Genomic DNA, 23,724 nt, shown 5'->3' with positions numbered 1-23,724 from the left:
TCTTTTTTAATGTCTTTCTGCAAGCTACATATACATGCAAACATATATTAAAAAGGAGTTGGTGTTCAGCATCATCTGAGCACAGGTGTTTCCTCTGTGTTCTTGCTTGCTCTTAGTATTTGCTGTCCATATTTTATCATTCCCTCCATGTGAGCTGAATTGGATCCCCAGGTCTGACCAGTGACATGGCACAAAGCAGGGGATTGTGCTCTATGAGAAGGAGGATTTGGGGTCAGAGCAGCCTGAGCAGAGTTGTCACTAACCACTCCTGGCCATCTCTGCTTGCAGTGTGTGCAGCTGGAAGCTGCCACTCTCAGACTTAATACTCCTGAGAAAATGCTTGGGGAGCTTCTGCAGCATCTTCTGCCAGCCAGTGTGCGCCGTGAGCCAGCCCGAAGGAACCAAGTCTTGTGCTTTAAACTGGTTGGTGGTGTCGTCTTGCCCAGCTGCCAGGAGAGGGTGCTAACTTCTTGATCTCTGCTGTATCCACCAGGGAACATCAATGATTGTCAGTAAAATGCACCTGACTTCAGGGGAAGCTCCATCTGTTGCCGCAGCTCTGCCATGAGGCTGTGCTGAAAGTTCGGTGACAGCAAGCTGCATGGATTTCCCAGTTCCTCTGACTTTGTGTCAAGCTCATGGCTTTGCTTATGGGAATCAGAGTATGGAGTCTTTCCTAATGTCTCTTCAGCAGCTGTCCTTTTGAAGGGGTGACCTCTGTAATACCACTTCAAAACGCCTGCAAGTGTTGGGTCCTGCTGATTTTGTTTTGAAGGGGGTTCTCTGAGCAAAGGGTATTAACCTAAAGGATGTGAACAGTTAACAAAGGCATATGCTTTGCTTTCTGGTGTGGTTCTCTTCGTTTTATTTTTAGCAAACCAGTCTGTGCTGGCTGATGAGACTATAATAGCTGTGGCAGTTACTGAACTGTCAGCGCAGAACTGGTAATAAATAACCCAGAAAATAGCTACTGCATCTGCATCATGCCGAAGGCCTCTCTTGCAGTTGATTCAAAGAGGAAATGGAACTTGGGACCACTTAAGAAAGCAAACACTAGTCACATTCAGCTGAGAGCAGAAGATCAGTGTGTTAGATATTTAATTAACCCTGAGACAATGGACTTAAGCATAGGTTGCAAACTGTAGTGTAGCAAGAGCAGAACAGGATCTTTCTGCTCTCTCAGGAGTGTGTGAGCTAGGAACTGTTTGGGATATGAGAATCTTAGTGTTTTGCCTTCCCTTTTTAAGTTCACATTCCAGCATCTCGAGTACTGTGTTGTCAAATTCCTCCCCTGCACACAACACACACAGACCAGACACACATGTTGTCAAAGCATGACTTCACTGAAGATCTCATACTGGTTATGTTCCATGCAATTTATATAACAATGCTACATCCAGATTTAGGGGTTTGGATGGAGACATTAAAAGTCCTTACTCTGCAATTCCTGGCTTCTTAAATAAAGGTAGTGAAAGAGAGTGATGCCATTATCTAAAGTATGTCAATGTACTTCAGACAGGCTCTTGATCTGAAGAAGTTGAAAGACATAGCTCAACACAAAAAGTCAAAAGTTGTGTTCCTGAACTTTAGTTCAGCCAAACTTGAACACCCAGCTGCAAGTTGGAAAGCCTTTCAGTGATGGGTGAGGCATTGTCCAGGGCAGAAAGATGAATTGCACAAGGTACCAATTTAAGGTTAAAAAGATACTTCAAAATGCAGAGGAGATTTCACTAGTGATGACCCTGTGTGCATTCCAGTTTGGGTCACATAATGAAGTTGTTTCTGTGAAGCAGCTGAGCGGCATTTGGCTTCAAGTGTTGTGCTATCAAACATGTCTAAATTTTTCTCTGTGCTCCATAAAGTTTCTGGGAGGTGCTAGAGTGTGATCATCTTCTTCCTCTTCAGGTGGATACAAGTTTGCAGAATGGTTTTGCCCCTGGTATGAAGCTGGAAGTTGCTGTCAAGTCTGACCAAAACACCTACTGGGTAGCCACCATCATTACTACCTGCGGGCAGCTGCTCCTGTTGCGCTACGATGGTTATGGGGAGGACCGCAAGGCTGACTTCTGGTGCGATATCATGACTGCTGATTTACACCCCATCGGCTGGTGTGAACAGAACAAAAAGATTCTCAAAGTGCCTGAAGGTATTGGCTCTATGTGCAGAAGCAGGGAGTGCACACAAAAGTATGCTTTATTTCAGAACTGGGCTTATTTTTACAGAGGGTTATGGTTATCTTAATCATCACCCAACAAATTCCACCGTTTCATCATTTCCTTTAAAGTTTTTGTTGTTGGGTTTGGGGTTTTTTTTCTTCTTTTCAGGTGTTAGTGATGAGTGTATGCTATATTCTTGTGAATTAGGCAGTGCATAAGTGTGGTAGTGTCTTGTTGAATGAACAATCTTTAACTAGCAGGAAGAATCACAGCCGTCCTTTTTTTCACTTAGGTATCAAGGACAAGATACCTGACCAGGAGGAATTCCTTCAGCGGGTGCTGAAAGGAGCGTGCAGTGCTCCTGCTAACCTGCTGGAGGGGGTAAGTGCTGTGAGGTGCTTCATCTTGGTTTTTCCCCTTTGTCGTTAAGGGAAGCCCTATTCAGATTGTCAGTTCAACTCCTCTTTTACGTTTAGGCAGCACTGTAATATGCTGCTGATCTCCAAGTTCAACTCTCTACTAGTAGTTTTCTCTTTACAGTATTTAATTTTGATAGTGGTGTCCTGAAACATTTCTGTCGCTAGAGGTTTGAGGTGTGCATTAATTCTGTCAAAAGAAATACCTTTTTCAAACTCCCCTAGGTTTCAGGTTACAGACCTCTTCCTATTCTGCTCCTCCTTCATACAGCCCTGAGGAAATAATCTATTATTTATCTAGCTTTATGTTGTGCCCTTTCTCAGTTGGCACCTTTCCTTTGACTTTTTCTGCCCCCCCCCCCCCCCCCCCCCCCCCCCCCCCCCCCCCCCAGTGGGCAAGGTATTATTTCACTTAAATCTTGCATCTTTGCTAGTGAAGAGCTGAATCTTCAACTTCTTCGGTGCACTGAAGACAATATTTGCACCTTGTATCAGTATCTCACTGTAAAGTAGAAAACCAGATTGTTTTTTTTAAATGCTATTGCCATCATATTTACAGCTAACATTTTAATCTTCCATGTTTTCTGTCTAGTTATCTTCGTATGCTAGGTGACTCAGTTTTAGAAAGAGGTCATTCATGTTTCTTCAAACCTTGACTATATAAGTGATAATGCCTCAGAAAATAATCATAGAATCACCAAGCTTGGAAGAGACCTCAAAGATCATTGAGTCCAACCTGTCACCACAGACCTCATGACTAGACCATGGCACCAAATGCCACATCCAATCCCCTCTTGAACACCCCCAGGGATGGTGACTCCACCACCTCCCTGGGCAGCCCATTCCAATGGCTAATGACTCTCTCAGCGAAGAACTTTCTCCTTACCTTGAGCCTAAACTTCCCCTGGTGCAGCTTGAGACTGTGTCCTCTTGTTCTGGTGCTGGTTGCCTGGGAGAAGAGACTAACATGTGACTGTATCTACAGGCAGTGCTGAAGCTCTGATAGAAGGACCAGTGATGCTAAACATTGCCATTTCCGTTGTGTTGTCCTGTGTTAGTAAGGGAACTGTATTTCTTTACTACTTTATTCACACATTTATGCCCCAGAAAAAAGTGCATGAAGAAGTGGAAGAAAAGGATTTTTTTGTTGCTGTTCTGTTGTAGAGAATAATTTGTGTTCTTGTAGCTTCACAGAGGAAAAAATCCATTGGATCTCATTGCACCTGGTTCCCGACTAGAGCTGCAAAACATGCGGGATTCCCTAGAAGCCTGGATAGTCAACGTGGTAGAAAATGTTGGCGGGAGACTTAAACTGCGCTATGAAGGGCTGGAGGATTCTGACAAATTTGACCAATGGCTATTCTACTTGGACCCTTTCCTTCACCAAGTGGGGTGGGCAGCTCAGCATGGATATAGTCTGCAACCACCTTCAGGTACTTCAAAATAGGTATCTTTTATATGGCGATCAAAGGCTGAAGAATACTGCTGCTGCTTTAGTGCTCTACATCTGCCTTCCATGTGCATATGGTGGTCACACAGTCTGTGTGTGATCTGACAAATACTGTACCTAATAAAATGTAAGTGACAACACCAATAAATAGTCCTACAAGGCTTTTCACCCACTCATTCAAAAGGTGTTAAATGTTTCTGCCTGTCAAAACTTTCTACCTGTTTGTGGAGAGGGAGGAACTCAGGAAGGGATTTCCTTCACAGTTAATTTTTGTCAGTCTGTATTCCTGGAGGAAAAGTCATCTGGTTATGAGGTACTGCTCAACAGGAGCTTTTGCAGTTGTGACTCTAGTCCAAGCTAATTAAGGCACTGTCTAAAGAGATGCTACCTGAATATGAAAAAATCCTTTAGAATGAGTGCCCAAGGAATAAGTGCATGGAAGCAGAGGCAAGGACAGATGATCCTGTTTTCCAGGTATATGCATGTCAGGGTGAGGTCATCAAAGAGGTGGGGTATAAAATAGCTTAAACACAAATGGATTGAGTATGAGTTGAGCAGTGATCTAACTTGTTACCTGATTAGAGGAAACCTTGGTAAAACTGGAAAATGTTGAGCATTGACCCTAAAGCCTTTCTGCAAAGGCAGATCTATGTCTAAAGTTCTGGCACAGTCTGTTCTACTAGCTTGGGAAGCCCAGGTTGCTTAGAACAGTTGTTCTTGTGGATTGGTTGGGGGATTTTGTATCTTCCTCTTGTGACAAGAGGAAACCAATTTCTGTTGAAGTGAGTGAGCATACTGCCTTTTCTAGTGCTGGAATAATCTCGGTTGAAAGCAAGATTTTGAACAGAGGGACACCAAATTGCTGGCAGAAACTGGATGGGTGGATTCTGCAGTGCTATTTAAGTGAATAATGCCTTTTAAAAATATTAGCTGCTGGATTTATTTCCTTTTAATGTCACAATAGAGCTTTGATATACTCACGGGGATCCTTTGTGCTTGGTAGTACTGGTAGGAGGAGTTCCCCTCCTATCAGCAAGGTGTGTGATCTACAATTACAGGTGCTGAAAGAGTAATAGGTAGCTGGGATAGGCTTGTGGAACATTTTTGGAACTTAACTGCTTGCTGAAGTGCAAAATAAGCTAGTGTTACCCAACTAGGGATTTGTTTTCTGGTCATAACATTTCCCCAGTAGTTTTCCTTGGTGTTCATGTGATCTCTTTTCTCAGAACAACTAGACTGGGCAGCATATAAGTGATGGTGTTGCTTGACTTCAGTCCCTTTTTGTAACACATCCAAAGAAAACAGCGAGTTTTAAAGGAGGAAGATATTTGCACAGGCATAAATTTAACAGAACAAATCCAACTTTTGGCTTTATTGATGTATTCTGAAGGAAAAGAAGAAGGAAGATGACATTGTCCACTGCTTTCCCCCTTTTTTTTTTCCCCTCAAGCCATTAGGTCCCTGAAAAGTGAAGCAGATTGGCAAGAGATCCTGAAGAAGGTGAAAGAGGAGGAAGAGGAGTCATCGATTCCTACAGATCTCTTTAAGGTAAAGACATAACACATGTAGTTTAGTGCTGTGAATGATGTCATGGAAATTCCAGGTTCTTAGGAAGCTATTCAGTCACTATCACCCAAAATTCCTTACCTGTTCTGTTTGGGTTTTTGTTTAGTTGTTTCAGTTCTTCCTTTCTCCCTCTTGTTTGAAAAAGTAAGAATAATAGAAAATTATTATACTATTATACAATTCTTACTAAGTTAGGTAATGCACCTGTCAAAAGAATGTGAGCCATGAATTGACATACTGGGAAAAATCCCTAGTTCTGATCCTTTATAATTGTATATTTGCTTGGTCAGCAGCTGGTCTTGTGGGTTACTGTCTTTCTAGAGGAGTGCAGGATTACTACAGTGTCTCTGACCATGTGAGGACATTGAAAACTGTAATGTGTGTTAATTTCTAGTTTGTGAACCGATGCGGTGTCCATGTAGTGTCTAAGGTGTCCTGTTATATCCTGAGTGTTAGTAAAAGTTATTAATGAGTCTGAATTTAAATACAGATAGCAGTTGAAATAAAAATTAGTAATCTTGACACATACTGAGAAGGAATGTAAGTTCTTAGTTCATTTTTCTCAGTTTCATTCAGCCATACAGCACCTCCTCTTCTATTCTGCTTTTAAGTAGGAGAGGAGGTGCTGTTGCTCTTGAATGCACATGAGCCATGCACAGAGCAGGATATCACTTTGGAGCAGGAACCCTTTTTGGCAGGCTTTTGTTGGGCTGAAAACAGAGACTTTTACTATTCTCTATTAGGGTAGCTCATGATGAGTGCTAAAGGTTTTGAGGGGGGAAAAAAAAAAAAGACATTTCCATTGACTTACCAGACCACCTGTACTGTGAAATCTTGATTGTGTGTGGAGAAGGTCAGAGGAGGAAATCTTGGGGACTTAAGAAATCTTCCTAAAACTCACAGGAAACTGTTCTTTTCAGAAAGCATGGCTGGCCTTTTCATTAATGAGGGCTCCTGGTATTCTGACATGTTGGCTTCTCAGAATGAACTAGTAAAAACTCAATCTATCCTCTTCAGTGGATTATGTAAGGTACATCTTTTGTGATGGAGGAGGACAGGTGATCACACTGATACATCATTTTTCAGGATAAACCTGTGATTGGAGTGCATTCTTTCTCTGAAGGCATGAAGTTAGAAGCTGTGGACCCAATGGCTCCTTTTGTAATCTCTCCAGCTACAGTTCTCAAGGTACCAGGGTTCTTTAATTTGTCCTCTTCTAAGGTTCACTTTTATTTATACTTCTATGCTTAAATGCTCAGGAAACTCTCATTAACTGATTTTTCTTAAAATCTTAAACTAGTTTTCAAATGAAATATTTTGCATGTCTCCCTTAGGGGACAGGTTGCTGTGAAAAAACAACCTTAGCTGCTGATGGTGAAGCCTTTGGATTGGAGTTGGAGTGAAGGAGAAAAGTTCCATAAAGATACAAGCTCAAAAGATCAAATGGCTAAAACTGTCAAACCTAGGTTTTTAAAATTAGATACAGCCCCTCATCATCTGACTATGCAGTTAAAGATAGATTCTGGGGTTTTGGTTTTGCAGTTCTTTTGTTACTATGTAAAAGCTCTGACAATTAGGTGGCCTAATTTCAAACAAGGGCCCACACATAGGTTTAAAAGTTGCGATTAAAATTGCCCAACGTGATCAGATTTTGGGCCACTTCTGTTGCTCTGTGTTGGTAAGCAGGTGAAAGATTCTGAAGAGACCAGCTTCGACGTAAAAATCCAAAATCTTGCTGTGCAACATAAAACCAGGACATACTTTACAAAATACACACTCTTGTTTTGTGTGTTTTCCACAAGCTGTTGCTTTTCCTTTAGGACTGACAGTCTGCCAATATAATAACCATATTTTACTTTTTGGTAGCCTCTCTCTTTTAAACTCTTAACATATAGATGCTCACTTATTACTAAAAGGTGCAAGCAGTTCCAGGGTGTGATCGTTTGAGGCTGTGCCTTTAAGACAAATCAGTGCTGGGACACTCTGGCTGAATGTTTTTGGTACTAGAACAAAAACATTCTGATATTCTAAATGAATTTCATTGGTGGATAGACAAAATGCAACTTTAAATTGTTGAGCAGTTGGAATTTTTTTTTTCTCAGTTCAGTTTTGGTTTGGGAGTGGGGGAGTTTGGGTTTCAGCCTGTTCTCCCTGCCTGCTTCTTTGCGAACTAGCTGGAGTTGGCCTTCAGATAAGCAAACACTAATCCTGCATGGGCTTTTGAAGCTTACTAACAACTCTTTTCCTTAATAACTTGCCTTTCTTTCTCTCTAATCCCTTATTGGGAAAAAAGGGAGGTAGTGGGGGGAGAGAGGGGGTTACAGGGAGGGGATCCCTCCTCGGGGAGGGATTTTTGTTGTGTTATTTCTCTTTGCTGTATATTTCTGTGTATATATTGTAAATACCTGTATATATTGTGTTATATATAACCTGCTTTCCATATATGCTTGTAAATATATAGCTTTGCTCCTCCGACTGGGTTAGCTGTGGTTTCTCACTCTGTGGGGGAGAGAGAGCTAGGCCCTCTCTCAACCTACCACACAGGGAAAGCGAAGTCATTGACTTTTTGATATTTTCTTTTCCTGCTTATAGTTACTTCAAGTTCAGAGTGGTTTTGCTTGTGACAGTCCAGCCTGGGGCATAGTTCAGCCTTGTTGAAAGAAGCAGTTTGTTATTAGGGGATGGTAGTAAGGCCACAAACTAATTTCTCTGCATTTTTCATAAGAAAATTTTGTACAGCACTGGATCACCTTATTTTTGAAGTGCTCGTACATTACCTTTTAATACTATTCTTCACGTTTGTTGAATTTCCAGATAATGTACAGGAGTCTGATGATTTGTAAATCTCATAGATTCTCTGTAGGTTTTTTTTTTTTTCCTTTTTTTTTAAACCCTCACAGCATTTCAAGGTTAAGGGTTTCCATCATACAGTGTGGCTGTTTAGTAAAGTTATCAAAATGGGGGAGAGGGAGCAGTAGATCAGGGTCTGCCGCTTAGAAGACTACATGGTTCTTTTTTGGCTAACTACAGGTATACAATGAAAAATACTTCATGATAGAAATTGATGACTTGAGACCAGACCGTACAACCAGCCAGTCTTACATTTGTCATGTCAACAGTGCTGGCATTTTCCCTGTGCAGTGGAGCCTGAAGAATGGCCTGCATCTCAGTCCCCCACCAGGTACGTCTGTGCTCATTCCTCTCTGAAGGAGGCAGGTTGCCAATCCCCAGACCACTATCTTTGGACAAGGCTTTTGAGAAACAATTACATGGAGCAGCACAAGCAAAGAACAAGATCAAATTCTGAGAAACAGCAGCTTTCACCTAGTGAAACTGAAGTCTCCTGGGTCCGTGTCTGAGTTTGAGAAGATGACAGTGGCTGGGGGTGCTGGTCGTGCATAAAAACCTGAACACTTCAATGAATGGAGTGTGTGTCGGTTCCACCATTAATTAACATGGTATCAGAAGCCTATCCAGCATTAATTAACATGATATCAGAAGCAAACTCACTGACTTTTCCTGATACTTCCTTTTCCTGCTCCTAGTTAATTCAAGTGCATAGTGGTTTTACTTGAGACAGTCCAGCCTGGGACATAGTATTTTTGCTAATGATCAGAATGGAACATTGGTGTCCAACATTTTGTAGAAGTCTTACAAGTTAATGAAGTATGGTTTTTTCCCAAGCATCTACCAGGCAAGATACAGAAAATTGCTGAAATGTTGCTTCAGGCCATAAGAGAGTAGAGAACTGGTCCTCAGCTACCTGAAATATTTATTAATTTTCTCAAAATGGAAATGTCAATGGTACCATAAAATCAGGGCCTCAGTACTCCTGCTTACCACTACAGAATTTTGAATGTTTTGGTTTGGCTGCTCTTGATATCAGAGGAGCAAAGACCATAAGATATTTGTCTCTTACCTTTCCTTGGGTAGGGTGCAAAAAAGTGGAATGCAAATCAGGAGGATGTCTCAAACAAGTGAGAATTGGTGAAGCCCAAGCTCTAGTCAGCTGACAAACTTGAGTGACCCAGATTTCAGGGATCTGTTCTTCTCAGTTTGAAATGTGTCTCATAGTGTTTTAACACTATGAAGCCCTTTGCTTTGTTTTTTTCACCTAGGTTACCCTGGGCAGGACTTTGATTGGGCAGACTACCTCAAACAATGTGGTGCTGAGGCAGCTCCCCAGAGCTGCTTCCCTTCGGTAAGACTCTTTTGCAGAAAAATCTCTCTTTTGTTACATGAGTGATACTCAAGACTCCATGGAGAAGAACATCTTGCATGTTTTTTACTTAAATTACCACTCCAAATAGAATAGAGTAGCTCAGTTTGAAGGGGCCTACAATGATCATCTAGTCCAGCTGCCTGAACTCTTGAGGGCTGAAAAAGTTTGAGGAGAAAGTTCTTCATGGAGAGAGTCATTCATCATTGGAATGGGCTGCCCAGGGACGTGGTGGAGTCACCATCCCTAGAGGTGTTCAAGAGGGCATTGGATGTGGCACTTGGTGCCATGGTCTAGTCATGAGGTCTGTGGTGACAGGTTGGACTCGATGATCTTTGAGGTCTCTTCCAACCTTGGTGATACTGCAATACTGTGAAGTTAAAGCACGGTATTAAGGGCATTGTCCAAATGCCTCTTAAACACCAACAGGTATTTACCCCCTCTCTAGGAAGCCTATTCTAGTGTTTGACCACCCTTTTGGTAAAGAAGTGCTTCCTGATGTTAAATCTGAACCTCCCCTCGTACGTCTTTGAACTATTCCCATGTGTCCTGTCACTGGATTCCAGGGAGAAGGGATCAGCACCTTCCTCTCCACCTGTCCCCCTCCGGAAGCTGTAGAGAGCAATGAGGTCATCCCTCAGCCTCCCTTTCTCCAAACTAGACAAATACAAAGATCTTGGTTGCTCCTCAGAGGATGTTTCTTCCAGCTTTTTCACTAGCTTTGTTGCCCTTCTCTGGACACATTTGAGTACCTTAACACCTTACCTGTGATCACTGAGGAGGCAGAAGAGCTAAGAGAGTACAAATGTGAATTGGAGTAGGTACATGCCAGTTTCTCAGATAAGGATAGTGGACCAAATACTTCATTTATGATAAAGCAGATTAAAAAAAAAAGTAGTTATTTTATGAAAATGAGATGTATGAGAGCCCATGAATAGTCATAAAACAGCATCAGTCCTTGGCACTCCTGTAATTGTGGAAACAGGGCTTTTTAATAGACCTTATTTTCATTTACTTAGTGGAACTCTTTCAATCTTCCTTCCTTTCAGCTTGAAAAATTCATTCCATTGTATTAATCAATATCCAGTCATCTTAAATTAGTACCAGATAATCATTTTACATTAATCAGTGCCTGAAGTACTTGCTAGATTTTGGGCTTTTGTTGGTTCAGTGACAGCGTCGCTGCCTCCCAAAGCACAATACCTTGTCAAGCAGAGAAGGGTACTGTTAACACCTGCCTTCCAATTCCATTTACAATACTTGGGCTATTGCAGTGCTTAAGGGAACAAATTAAAATGAAAAATTACCATTTTTTGAAGAGGGTGTTTCTGGCTATGAATTCTTGTTGCCCTCGTTCTGTCTTGTAAGCTGTGGCATCTTCGAACAGGTCACTGAATTCATTATCCCTTTTCTGAGAAGATTTGATCACTGTAGGCTAGTTCCAGAATTTGTAATGTATTGATTCTGTAATTATGCTTCAGAGTGGCTCTAGGAGAAGGAGTCCTCTGGCTGGGTGTTACTTCTTATCTTTAGTTCAGGAGCTTCAGAGCTAGGTAAATATCCAATCTTACATTTTAGATTTTTATTTATTTTTTTTTTAATAAATAATTAGGGGCTAAATTGATTAATGAAGTAAAATCTTGCTTATCCAAAAAAAAACATGAAAAGAAAGCTTCCTTTGCTGTCTGCCAGAACTCATTCAGATGGGGCACAAATTCTATTTGCATGTTTCAGGTGGATTTCCCAGCTCACAGAGTAGAGAGCCTGGTCAGGCTGTGTCACACTTATCACTTAGGGAGCAAGCAGAAGAGAATTCCTGCTTGCTTAGAATGCACTCAGTCCTTTCAGTGATTCTCAGCATGCTTACTCTTGAGTACAAACATGTTCTTTTCTAGGTCTGTGTATAGAGCCTTTTCTAACTTAATTTTTGTATCATTTGTAATATATCTTAATTGCGTTCAGTGTGCTAATCTGAAACCTTCTCTGACTGCTTGCGTATCTTTCTATGTTAGTCAAGCACTGAGGCTTTTGTGTTCCTGTTCATAGCTTTTGTGCTCCTGTTCAGAGTTATTCATAGCATATGCTGGATATACAGATGATATTTTACTGAAGTATTCTGTCTTTTTCCTAGTTAACTTCTGACCATGGATTTAAAGAGAATATGAAACTTGAGGCTGTGAACCCAGTTGATCCAGAAGAAGTTTGCATTGCTACAGTCACCAAGTTGAAAGATTCCTACCTCTGGCTTCAGCTGGAGGGTAAGCCTGATAGGGAGAGAAGAGCAGCATTTGCATGGATTTTTCTGTAGTCCCATCATCAAACCTGGAGAAAACTCCCTGCACACAGAGTATGGGCAGCAAGTTGTTGTTTCCTCAAAGAAAGCACAGCAACCCCTCCATGTGCATTGTCTGTTTCTTAGTTAGCCTTGCATGGGAGTGCTTATTTAAGCCAGGCAAAATGTGTTTGTGCTTTACAGCCTGTCACCATTGCCAGGCCTGTGCACTACAAGGGCCTTGTAATAGTTTTATTAATTAATGGCTTGTATTCTGAGCAAGCTTTGACCAGACCTAGGAAGAAAACTTCTAGAGACATTCTTTAAGATAGAATAGGCCTATGTCAGCCATCCTCCATTATAATCCCATTTCTTGATTGGAAGTTCATCAGCATTCACTTACTATGCACCGTGCATCTCTCCTAAACTGTGGATGGCAAATTCCCATCTCCAGCCTTTAGAAGGAAGCAAATGAGGTCAGAAAAGAATCTGCTTAGTAAAAAGTGGGTGAATAAACAATTGATATGTTCCAGATACACCGTAAGTAAAAGCAGCTTCACTGGCAAACATATAGCAAGCAAATGAGGGAGTTTATGAGTTGTTTCAATTTTTGCTTCTCTGATCCAAACAGGCTCCAAGAAGCCCGTCCCTGACTGTATAATGAGTGTGGAGTCAATGAATATCTTTCCAGTGGGTTGGTGTGAGACGAATGGATATCAGCTGAGACCTCCTCGCAAAGCAATAGGTATCAGTTCTGTTCCACTTGCAGCTGTTAGCTGGGGTGACAGAGATGCCAAGACCTTCAAGAGCAGGCTACTGCAGAGTTGTTACTGGCATCAATGACTTTGGAAACGGTTACTGTTTACATAGTCTATGCCTTGTGCAACTGCTCCCCTGGCTGATAGTCCCAGTTGTAATCCATAAAACAGCTCCAAACCAGGCAGTGCTGGCTTGAGACCCTTACATCAGAACAAGCGTGTGCAAACTATCCGTTAGTGACAGTGAAGCAATCACATCTCTGTGTGTGTGCACACATGCCCATGCTGGCCATATATTTCTGGCTGAGCCTTGTGTGCAGATGCCTCTAGTGCAGATGGGTCAGCTACCTAACATCACAATGACTGTGAACATAGATTCATTTTGGCATATAACTTGGAGGAAATGAGTCTGCTATATCTGTATTGCCCTAGAGAGTTCATTTATTTGCCTCCTGCTATACTTAGCTTTGTTTATTTTCTTCTTCCTTTCAGTAAACAAGCAGAAAAAAATTGCAGTAGTTCAACCAGAGAAACAGTAAGTAACAGGGGGGTTGGCTTTTTATTTTTGTTGAGGTTTGGGTTTGTTTGTTGGTTTGTTATTTTCCTTTTGTAATGGGTGAATCGTGTTGTCTTTGGAGATGTTTAGCTTTACGGAAGTGCCGTACTGAGGGTTGAGGAATTCCACAAGCCCTTTATCTTCATGCTGGTAGTTCCTGTTGGTGTTGAAAAAGACCTCTTGCACTGCTGTAGCAGAAGATAGAAGGCTCAGCTGAATTGTTGAATAGATCAAATTACTGAAGTTCTAGGGCTGAAGTTGTTGATCTTACATTTTTAAAAGATTGCATTACCTGGAGTGCATTTAAGAAAAACTTGCCTGATCTTAAGACTCTGTCTGTAAGTTTTTGTTTGAACCTTTTGAAAATGATGATTAATAGAAAATTAATGGGTTCTCTTTTGGTTGTATTCCCTTCTCATCTCACAAAAGTTCTGTAATGTAGACGTGGTAAGAAAATGTGGCACAGCTGATCAGAATATTTGGCTTCAGTGTGAATGCTGTCAGGAGAAGGTGAACTTCTAACAGGATCCTGGAATCGTTTAGGTTGGAAAACACCTTTAAGATCATTGAATCCAACCATTAACCCAGTACTACAAAATCCACCACTAAACCATGTTCCTAAGAGCCATGTCTACACATCTTTTAAATATCTCCTGGGATGGTAACTCTACCACTTCCCTGGACAGGCTGTTGCAATGCTTGAGAATCCTTTCAGTGAAGAAATGTTTTCTAATATCCAACCTAAACTTCCCCCTGGTGCAACTTGAGGCCTTGCAGTTCCTTCCCAAATTAAATCTAGCGCATCAAAAATGACTAACCAAAAAGGAGAGTTGTCCTAGTATCTGCATTTCATCTACAAACTGTGTCATGCATATGACACACTTTTGTGTGAGCCTGCTCAAAGATGTTGAATGGAATGCCTGACAGTTGGTCTTATTGACTCTTAGAGCTTTACAAACACCAAATCTGTCAGTAGTCCTGCCAATGTTTTCATTGCTCCTAAAATACTGAGCAGACCTTTCTTCCATGTTTTGTAACTGTGATCCTTACCAGAGGACTTGTGTGATTTTTGGTTATACTTTGTTTAAAATCCATCTTTTTCAGAATGCATAAGGTAAGACTGTACACTGCCTTGTGCCATGAAATGTCAAATGAAGATAAAAGTAGGCAGAAAATGTAAACTATTGTTGGTAGCTTTGTGTAATGTATTTATCAGCTTGGAAGCCCAAATACTTCAAGCAAGGAAGGATGGCTGCTAGCTGTAGCAGTAGAGGAGTCCTTTCCAAATGGAATTTGATAGTCTTTGTATATTACTATTGTCAAACAGAAGAAGCAGAAAAGGCAGATTAGTAAGGCTAGACCTGGAGGATAAAAACATATATAATGGTGGGTTTTAGTAACTGAGGGGTGACTATGCTTACCATCTGTCCATTTTCCCAACCTTCTTTTCATTTCAGAATTTTATCTTCAAGAACAGTTCATGATGGACTAAAGAACCAGGAACTGAACTCTTCTGACTCAGGTATTGATCAGAGAGGGCAGGCTAACAAAGACGAAGTCCTGTAGCAGTTCAGCTGCCTTATTGTTCAGCTGTTCAGCACTCTTCTGTTGGGAGTGAAAGGGAAGGGAAAGGGTTTGAGGATTTTCATGCCTTGATGATTCGCTGAACTTCATAAAAGAATGAAAGAAGTTAAAACATACAGTTACTTTTATTTTGCAGCTGATATGTGCATTAAACCTGGAAATTAAATTTTGACACCAGAACAGCCCTACACACACCCCCAGCAGAGGATACATGGAGCCAAAACGTGCACTGTGACCTATGCAGATGATTTCTTTATCGTCACTTGTTATGTTTAATAATGTTGGGAGAAACTTAACAGGCTTGCTGTGTCTGTGCTCTTGAGTTGTTAAGATTCTAGCTTGGGGAAGCAGGTTTGTCTGGTTTTTATGATAACTTCATCATCATGATAAACAAAAGCAATTCAAACAGTAAACTGCTTTGTGTGCCAGATGGCGAAATTTAATAATTTTCTAAACTGTTGCAAGAATGAATATGATGAATAAGTACATCTGCTGGTGAAACAGTCATACAGATCTATCTGTTTGGCAACAAAATGCCTCTTCTGCTGTTTTCTGTACAGTGAAATGCACATCTGAAGCTTTATAGAAATGATCTGTGCTTGCTTAGCATTTTAATTGCCTTTTAATAGAGTCATAATGTAAATTTGACTTCATTTATTTATCTGCCAGTTATCAGCTACGGAATTTAAGATCTTTAAATGATGATGTTGCTCAATCAGGAAAAACTACAACACTGCTATGATACAACAATTTTGTGTTTATACATAAGTATCCTGCAATACTTGTGGTACACAACTTTAGTTCTGAGCAGCACTGAACCGTTTAATAGATTTAGAGAAGTGGATGTCAGTTCATCAAAGGTCAGTTCATCAGTTGCTGCATCTTTTGGCTGCTGGTTGAGGGGAAAAGAGTGAAAATGCAAAGCAATGTGATATTGCAGTTTAGGATCAACAGTAGAGAATGACTTTGCCAGCTTCTCTGGTGGCAGAAGTTAGAGGGAGAGATAATTACTTAACTGGAAAATTTATCCATAATTGCTGTGTAGGAAGTGCTTCTGCTACCAGAAAGTTGCAGTTGTCATCTTCTTGCCTATTCTCACTGGTGTAACACCATGAAATGTGAGACTGCACAGGAAGAAATGACCAATTTTGTTTCTTGTACTTTGACAATTTGCAAGCATTCATGTGAAGTTTGAAAAATATTTTGGCAACATCAAATAACTAATGCTGTCATGGCAACTGTGACAATGAAACTACCCCAAATGCATGTCAGTCAAGGCTTTTTCTCCTCTTTTTACAGCAGGCAAAATACTGCATATCATAAGGAGTCGTTCTTTGCTAGGAGGGTTGTAGTGTGTGGTTTCAGTCTTTGCTTTTTCCTTTTCAGTGGTAATTAATGGGAAGTACTGCTGCCCAAAGATCTACTTCAACCACCGGTGCTTCTCAGGGCCTTACCTTAACAAAGGCAGGATTGCAGAACTTCCTCAGTCTGTGGGACCTGGCAACTGTGTTCTTGTTCTGAAAGAGGTGAGGCGGCTGTACATAGTGGACCTGCACAGAGCAGTGTATCATAAATGCTAGAGGGTCTCTCTAATTAGAGATAGGTAATTTATAAACATAAGCTGACAATGAGAAAAGAGGGAGTTTTGCATAAAATCAAGTATAAATTATGAACTGCTTTATGAATGGCTGGAAAGAGTAAAAGCCTCTCATTTGTCTGAGTTACAGCCAAGCTTCTACTGCTAAACTTTATTTTAGGTTAAAACAGAGTAACCTGTAATTACCACAATCAAAGGAGTTAGTATCTTTTTATAGCTGTAATAAATGCTTCGGCTTTAATTAACAGAATTTAGCTTCATGTAATCCCAAAATTCCTTTACAGTTTGCACTGTTGATGTTAAAACAGGAAATGCAGATTTCTTAGTAGAAATAGCAAGCTATTTTTGGTAACTGGAAAATTAACAGAATTCTCAGTGTTATAGAAGTTGGATGTGATTTACTTTCTAACAGAGGGAAGGGAAGAGGGAAGAAGAGGCCATTCTTCAATGTAAGAGAGCCTCTTCTCCCCTAGGTGTTTCACAGCACATTTACAGATACTTTAACCCAATAATTATTTTTCTAAAAGCCCCAAAAATGTTATGGGGTGATTATTCTCTCACCTGAGAGGCTGAAAGCTTCCCAAGGCATAACTATATGTGCATACTTGAGCACTCATGAAACAGTCCCTTTAAATGAAGGAACTGGCTCAACAGCTCTGGAATTTTTAATGCCTTACCATGTATCATAACTGGGAGAGAGCTAAGAAAGACTTTCTGGCAGACATACTGTAGAACTATTGAAACAGTTCCATTTCTGCATATAGAAAAGTACCCCATCCTTTCTGCAAGTTTCAGTACTCTGATGTAAGCACTGCAAAAGAGCATTCTGTGGCAGCTGCATTTAACCTTGAAGGTTTAACCTGCTTCACTGCCCAAAAGCATGAAGTATGCACAAGTTGTGCTGACCTACAGATGCTGAGTTGCTAGAAGTGCAAGTTTGGTTGCATTCATTTCAGTTATGACTCCTGCTCAGTGTATGAATCCCAGAGCAAGTTGGTGCTTGCATTATATTTATTAGTCTTCTTTTGAACTGTGGGCTTCTGCTGCATTAGTAGCAATGAAGCTGCAAGTTTGTCATGTCAAGGTTCTGATGTACCCAGTCTGGGAATGATTTGGAAGAAGCACACACTGAAAACAAGAAATACAATCTGAGTGCACATTTTGTACTGACCCCCACTAACTTTAGGTTATTCACAACTTTGGAGTTACTTTACAGCACTGGAGACATTTGCATTTTGTTACACTGCAGGCATAATCATGGCTCATGAAAGCAAATCAGAGGAGAGCTAAGAATTCTGCAGTATGATTTTATAGCAAGTAGTGGGTTGGCAGACAGCAAAATCCTGCAGCATTTTTTGGCACATCTTCACGTGTCAAGCAACCTCTAAGATAATCACTTGGATTTACCCAAGGTTATGCAAGTTTTGTAGTATTCAGCCCCAGGGTTTAGTTTAGTGATGTGTAATTCAAGGGCAGTGACTTGGAAATTGCTAGATACGCTCGTGACTCTGCAGATGAATTCTGAAGGGTTGGCAAGGCCCAGAGTGTCGGCTACTCCCAGCTTTCATTTTGGCAGTATCAGGAGGTATCTGTAATCCTGCTGTGAATGAGTGCTTTGATGCTAGATAATTTGGATGAATAGAAGTAATTTCCTATTCTACCCTATACTTCAAAACAGATTTATTGTACAAATAACTTAAACGTATTTTCTCCCCTTCCCTCCCTCACTGTAGGTTCTCACTTTATTGATCAACGCAGCTTACAAACCAAGCCGTGTCTTGCGAGAGCTGCAGTTGGATGAAGAGGCTGCATGGCATGGGCATGGAGAGACCCTAAAAGCCAAGTAAATTCTTGTCCTGTTCCCCACATAGTTAATAGCAATGTTCTCTGCAGTCTACACTTGAACTTCTCACATTTCAGAGCAGAAATTGCTTATAGCATATCAAGATACTGGCAGCTATTAAACTTCCAAATCTGTAGACATTTGTTTATGAAGGTCTGGTGACGTGCCTCTATTTTAATGCTCCTTAATGTGCAAGCTGTGCTCTGCTACTGGCAGCTAGTGGTCAGGTAAGAGTGATGTACTGGTATAACATGGCATATACACTGGCAGACCTGGAGGCAAGGTTTATGATCATTTAATTCACCTAAAGATAAATGTCAGTACTTTAAAGCACAAACACATACTACTTAGGAAGATTCTCAGGCTTTCATGGCATTTCCTCATAGATTTCTCAGTGGTCAAAGATTCCCCTGATATTAAGCTATAGCAATGCTCTGAAATGGCCTGGCATGGCAGTCTTTCTACAACAGCCTACCCTAAAGCACTCTCTGGTTTTCCTGCAGAGCTTTTGGGTTGGAGCTTCTTTGCAAGATTATTTTGTGGCTAGCTAAAAAAACCCAAACAAGTACCTAATGACAGTATGTACATGTATTTGATAAATCCAGTTACTCCTCTATAGTCTAGTGCTGGTCTTGTAATTGGACTACTGTGTTTGCATAATAGAGATCAGATGTGCCATCGCATACTTTCCTACATCGTTTTGATCATGTCAATAATTCTTCTGTTGGATCAGTTTCATGTGTAAAAAGACTCTTTTCCATGTATTTGAAGAGTTGCTCTAGCTTTGGACAGTAAGAAGATCATATGAAAGGTTCATGTAAATGGAAGATGTAGCTGAAGAACAGAGGGAAAAAATGTTTAGTTTCATTGAAGTTGCTACCTGCTTTCTTTTGTCGCAGCACTGATACCAGGGCTATCGGCACTATGATGACATAGCTCTTTTTTTCCCAATGCATTAACTAGATAGTTGTGGGTCTGAGACATCCCTAATAGCTATCAGCATGTGCCAGTAGCTGTGCTGGGAGAACAAAGCAGAAATGATGAATGACTCTGGCAGATATTTCACAGCGCGGCTCTGTCAGTGTCATGGCAAGACTGCTGAACAAAAAGAAATCTTTTCTTAATTTAAATCAAACAGGAGCAATATGTGGAGTCATGGCAAGTGACTGTCCTGATGAATTGTTCAGTGTTAGGTGGAAGCTGATTGGAAATATGGCAGTAGTTCATTTGCTTGCCATAGCATGCACATGGAATGGCTATCTGAACTGGTGCACTCCGGCTTGGTTTTTAGGGACCAGCTGTCCACATCACAGTGGACACTTCTGCAGTCCCATAAACACAAAGAACAAACCATCTGTGAACAAAGAAAATAAAACATCTAAACTCTGGGTAGTCCTCTCAGTTGGTATATGACAGTCATTGGCAGGGCAGTGTTTCTGTGTTTGATAGTGCAGGCATCTTTCTGCTGATGGCTTTTGTTCTTTGCTTCAGGATCAGTCGTAAGAGAGAGGACTACCTGTATCCTGGACTTTTCAGTCCGTAATGTTCTTCATTGCTCAGATCTTCCCTCAGCTTGGTCTAAAATTATGTTCTTGTACACCCCTCAATGAAATGTTTTTATGCTGGTAGTGAAAGAATTCCATAATGGTGACCATACTTTCAATGCTAGGTACAAAGGGAAGAGCTACCGTGCAACTGTGGAAGTTGTGAGGACAGCAGATCGAGTGGCAGATTTCTGTAGGAAAACGTGCATCAAGTTGGAATGTTGTCCAAACCTCTTTGGCCCACAGATGGTGCTGGATAAATGTTCAGAGAACTGCTCTGTCCTGACAAAGACTAAATACAGTGAGTAGGTCACTGATTTCAAACTGAGGTGGGGCTTTGGGGTGCTATGTTTTGGTTTCTTCTGGCTTTGACTCCAGAGGGATCCAAAATAATCTGCTTTGCTTACACAAGCAGCATCTCAGGTGCTGCATGCCCAGACCTACAAAATGTCCGTTTGTTAGCGTGCAGTGGAGAAGAGTTGATTCTATATTAAGTGGTAGAACCATGGCTTGACCTTTTGGTGTGTACACAAGTCTTTTATCTTCTCCAGACAACTTCTGGGACAGTAGCTGGCTTGGGTATTGTAATTTAAATGGTATTGTAAATGCTTTTACTAATTTGCTGTGGAACAAAATAAAGCACCCTTGGATTTTTTTTCTTAGCATTTAGATTTTTCTTAGGGTTTTAGAGTAAGAACAAACAGCACTTTGAGGTCATATTTAAAAACTACAAAAAGTGCCAGTAAATTGGACCAACCTCTGGCTGATGATTATTTTTTTCTATAAAGCCTAACATTTGTGGGCTTCTCAGAGGTGTAGTGGAAATAAATCTTTGTAGGGCAAATGAAATTGATTAGTAGCTCTTCTTTCTTAAACTGGTGCTGGTTGATGGTAGGCTGAACATGAGCCTGCAGTGTGCCCAGGCAGCCAGGAGGGCCAATGGCATCCTGGCCTGCATCAGGAACAGTGTGGCCAGCAGGAGCAGGGAGGTCATTCTGCCCCTGTACACTGCACTGGTTAGGCTGCACCTCGAGTACTGTGTCCAGTTCTGGGCCCCTCAGTTTAAGAAGGATGTTGACTTGCTGGAGTGTGTCCAGAAAAGGGCAACAAGGTTGGTGAGGGGCTTGGAGCACAAGCCCTATGAGGAGAGATTGAGGGATCTGGGGTTGCTTAGTCTGGAGAGGAGGAGACTCAGGGGTGACCTTATTGCTCTCTACAACTACCTGAAGGGGGGTTGTAGTGAGGCGGAGGTTGGTCTCTTCTCCCAGGCAACCAGTACCAGAACAAGAGGACATAGTCTCAAGCTGCACCAGGGGAGGTTTAGGCTGGAGGTTAGGAGGAAGTTTTACACAGAGAGAGAGATTGCCCACTGGAATGGGCTGCCTGAGGAGGTGGTGGGGTCGCCGTCGCTGGGGATGTTCAGGGCAAGGCTTGACAGGATGCTTGGTTGCATGGTTTAGTTGGTTAGGTGGTGTTGGATGATAGGTTGGACACGATGATCTCGAAGGTCTCTTCCAACCTGGTTTATTCTATTCTATTCTATTCTAAAACCAAACTGAAAAGCAAAATAGAGACATACTCACTCTGAGTGTTTGCAGAATTGGGATTTCTGCTGGGAAATGTCCTGATGATGGACAAACACACCTGGTGACATTTGAAGGCGCCTTTCAACACGATGCTCCTTTCTTCTGTCCCGGTAGCGCACTATTACGGAAAGCGGAAAAACAAGCGGATAGGTAGGCCTCCGGGTGGCCACAGCAACCTGGAAGTAGCCATGAAGAAACCAAATAAAAGACGGAAGAGGAGAAAAAATTTTTTTGTTCATAAGAAAAAACGTTCTTCTGCTTCAGTGGATAACACTCCTGCAGGATCTCCCCAGGTATGAGACTGCCGGCACCTTTAATAGATACCATATGTGACCTTTGACCAGCTTCATTTGGAACAGCAAACTGCTAGTTCCTTGTAACCTCAGCTTACAGCTGACAGATGGGTGGCAATTTTACCTTCTGTCCTAAGCTTCCCTCTTTTTTCTATTTAACTTCTTTTTCTTTTTTTACTTTTTTTTTTCTTTCCTCCTGGCTCTGCAGGGCAGTGGGGCAGAAGAGGAGGATGACCAGGATGAGGTGGATGAAGAGTCTCTGACTGAGGATAGTACCTCAGAGCACCCAGATGAATTGCTTGAGGAATCAGAAGTGTCAGAGAAGAAATCAGTGTCATCCTCTCCTACACAGAGTGAACTGTCTCATTCCCTGGCTCAGGAGCGAGACAAGCGGAAGCGGAAGCTCAGGACCTTTTCCTTTTCTGACGATGAGAATAAACCTCCTTCGCCAAAGGTAACTTCCAACGCAGATTTCTGTCCTGGCTTGCCTGCCGTTGGGCAAACCCAAATATCTTTAGAATATTAACCATCCTACATGTGTGTCCATAAAATATTCTGTTCCCTCATAAAGGGCATTGTGGAGACACTACGGAACCATTACAAATTGTGATTTTTATTACATTGATATTACAGGACTGTAATAAAGACTAAACAGGAAACTAGGCAGAATGGTGAGCTTTCCATTTCCCAGCTGCTACCCATCTTGGTCCAACTAGAGCGGTGGTGTGGTGTCAACCAAACCCTGGGTTCCAGTCCCTGCTGACCTGCTCTTCTAACGGTGTTACAGCCCCCACCTCAGCACAAAGCTGTTGTGCACTTTTCTGCTAACCAAGGAACCTCTACAGTTTGAGGTCTCGTGAAAGCTTTAGTTGGCAGCTCAGTGTTTGAGTGTGGAGGAATAGAGGGGAGTATTTATCCATTGTATCCATATGTAATGTTTTGGGAATTATTCTTATGCTGGGTGGCTTGTCTAGGACATAAAGATGGAAGTTGCTGAGAAGCTGCAGCTGGACAGTAACCCTCTGGACTGGAGCGTGGCTGATGTTGTACGATTCCTTAAATCCACTGACTGTGCACCACTGGCAAGAATCTTCCTTGATCAGGTATCATTTTCTGTCTGCTAAAATGTTGAGTCTGTCACTTTGCTTCTAATCCTCTACCAAAACACAAAAATAAGCTAGCTTAAATTTTGTACTAGGGTTTTAAAGAAACAAACACAGGCACAACCATCTGCAGTTTGGGAGAGGATTGTTAAGGGAACATTCAGAATTGTTCAGGTTTCTTAGTACCTAGTACAGTGGAGGATGATTTGGTTTGTGGAGCATCTGAATCCCAAAACTATAGAGGATGCCTAAAAACATGCACCTTGAAGGCAGGAGCCTGTTTTCTAGGAGGTGGAGTTTTGCCACTTGTGTTGACTTTTCTAGCTAATAAATACCATTTGCAGTTCTGCAGAGTAGCTGCAGCTATCACAGTGTTGTACAGCTGCACAACAAGTGAAAATAAAGCATTGTCTATCAGATACGTTGTGCTAGAACTAATGATGAGTATGGTTTGTGGTAGATGTTCTAGAAGATGTGCTTTTCCTTCCAGAATCTCTTTTTCTATAGAAAGATGCAGAGGTTAGGTAAAAGGACTTTTCTGTGTTAAATTTCCTTGACTTCTATTGTTAGGTTGTTTTTTTCTCACAATAGCATCCCATGAGATGCTGTCCCTTAGCCAGTCAATTTGAGCTGACATTTTATGAAAGGAGTTAATTTGTTGTGAGAGAGATTTTTCAAGCTGCCTGGAGTAGCATGAAAGAAATGTCTCACAAGTGGTCACGTATCTGAATTTACAGCAAGTCAAAGCTGCAGGAGCTGGGAAAATGAAAATGCAAAGTCA

At 41.4% G+C, this 23,724-nt stretch overlaps 1 protein-coding gene across 1 annotated transcript in view; it reads left to right on the top strand.

Moving 5' to 3' along the window:
* The window catches only part of SFMBT1 (Scm like with four mbt domains 1), a 79,927-nt gene that overhangs the window by 51,581 nt on the left and 4,622 nt on the right, over positions 1 to 23,724 (top strand). Inside the window, exons 4-20 of the mRNA XM_054167344.1 lie at positions 1,906 to 2,146; positions 2,449 to 2,537; positions 3,759 to 4,005; positions 5,473 to 5,570; positions 6,675 to 6,776; positions 8,619 to 8,769; positions 9,707 to 9,789; positions 11,939 to 12,065; positions 12,711 to 12,824; positions 13,330 to 13,372; positions 14,851 to 14,915; positions 16,364 to 16,503; positions 18,308 to 18,417; positions 20,087 to 20,262; positions 21,662 to 21,840; positions 22,049 to 22,294; positions 22,815 to 22,943. Of these exons, the coding sequence (XP_054023319.1) occupies positions 1,906 to 2,146; positions 2,449 to 2,537; positions 3,759 to 4,005; positions 5,473 to 5,570; positions 6,675 to 6,776; positions 8,619 to 8,769; positions 9,707 to 9,789; positions 11,939 to 12,065; positions 12,711 to 12,824; positions 13,330 to 13,372; positions 14,851 to 14,915; positions 16,364 to 16,503; positions 18,308 to 18,417; positions 20,087 to 20,262; positions 21,662 to 21,840; positions 22,049 to 22,294; positions 22,815 to 22,943 (2,340 nt within the window). The remainder of the gene's footprint in view (positions 1 to 1,905; positions 2,147 to 2,448; positions 2,538 to 3,758; positions 4,006 to 5,472; positions 5,571 to 6,674; positions 6,777 to 8,618; positions 8,770 to 9,706; positions 9,790 to 11,938; positions 12,066 to 12,710; positions 12,825 to 13,329; positions 13,373 to 14,850; positions 14,916 to 16,363; positions 16,504 to 18,307; positions 18,418 to 20,086; positions 20,263 to 21,661; positions 21,841 to 22,048; positions 22,295 to 22,814; positions 22,944 to 23,724) is intronic.

The sequence above is a fragment of the Dryobates pubescens genome, chromosome 1 (assembly GCF_014839835.1).
Source record: "Dryobates pubescens isolate bDryPub1 chromosome 1, bDryPub1.pri, whole genome shotgun sequence".
In the NCBI taxonomy this organism is placed as follows: domain Eukaryota; kingdom Metazoa; phylum Chordata; class Aves; order Piciformes; family Picidae; genus Dryobates; species Dryobates pubescens.
Note: the sequence above shows the minus strand (reverse complement) of the source record. Positions and strands in the feature narration are given on the sequence as shown.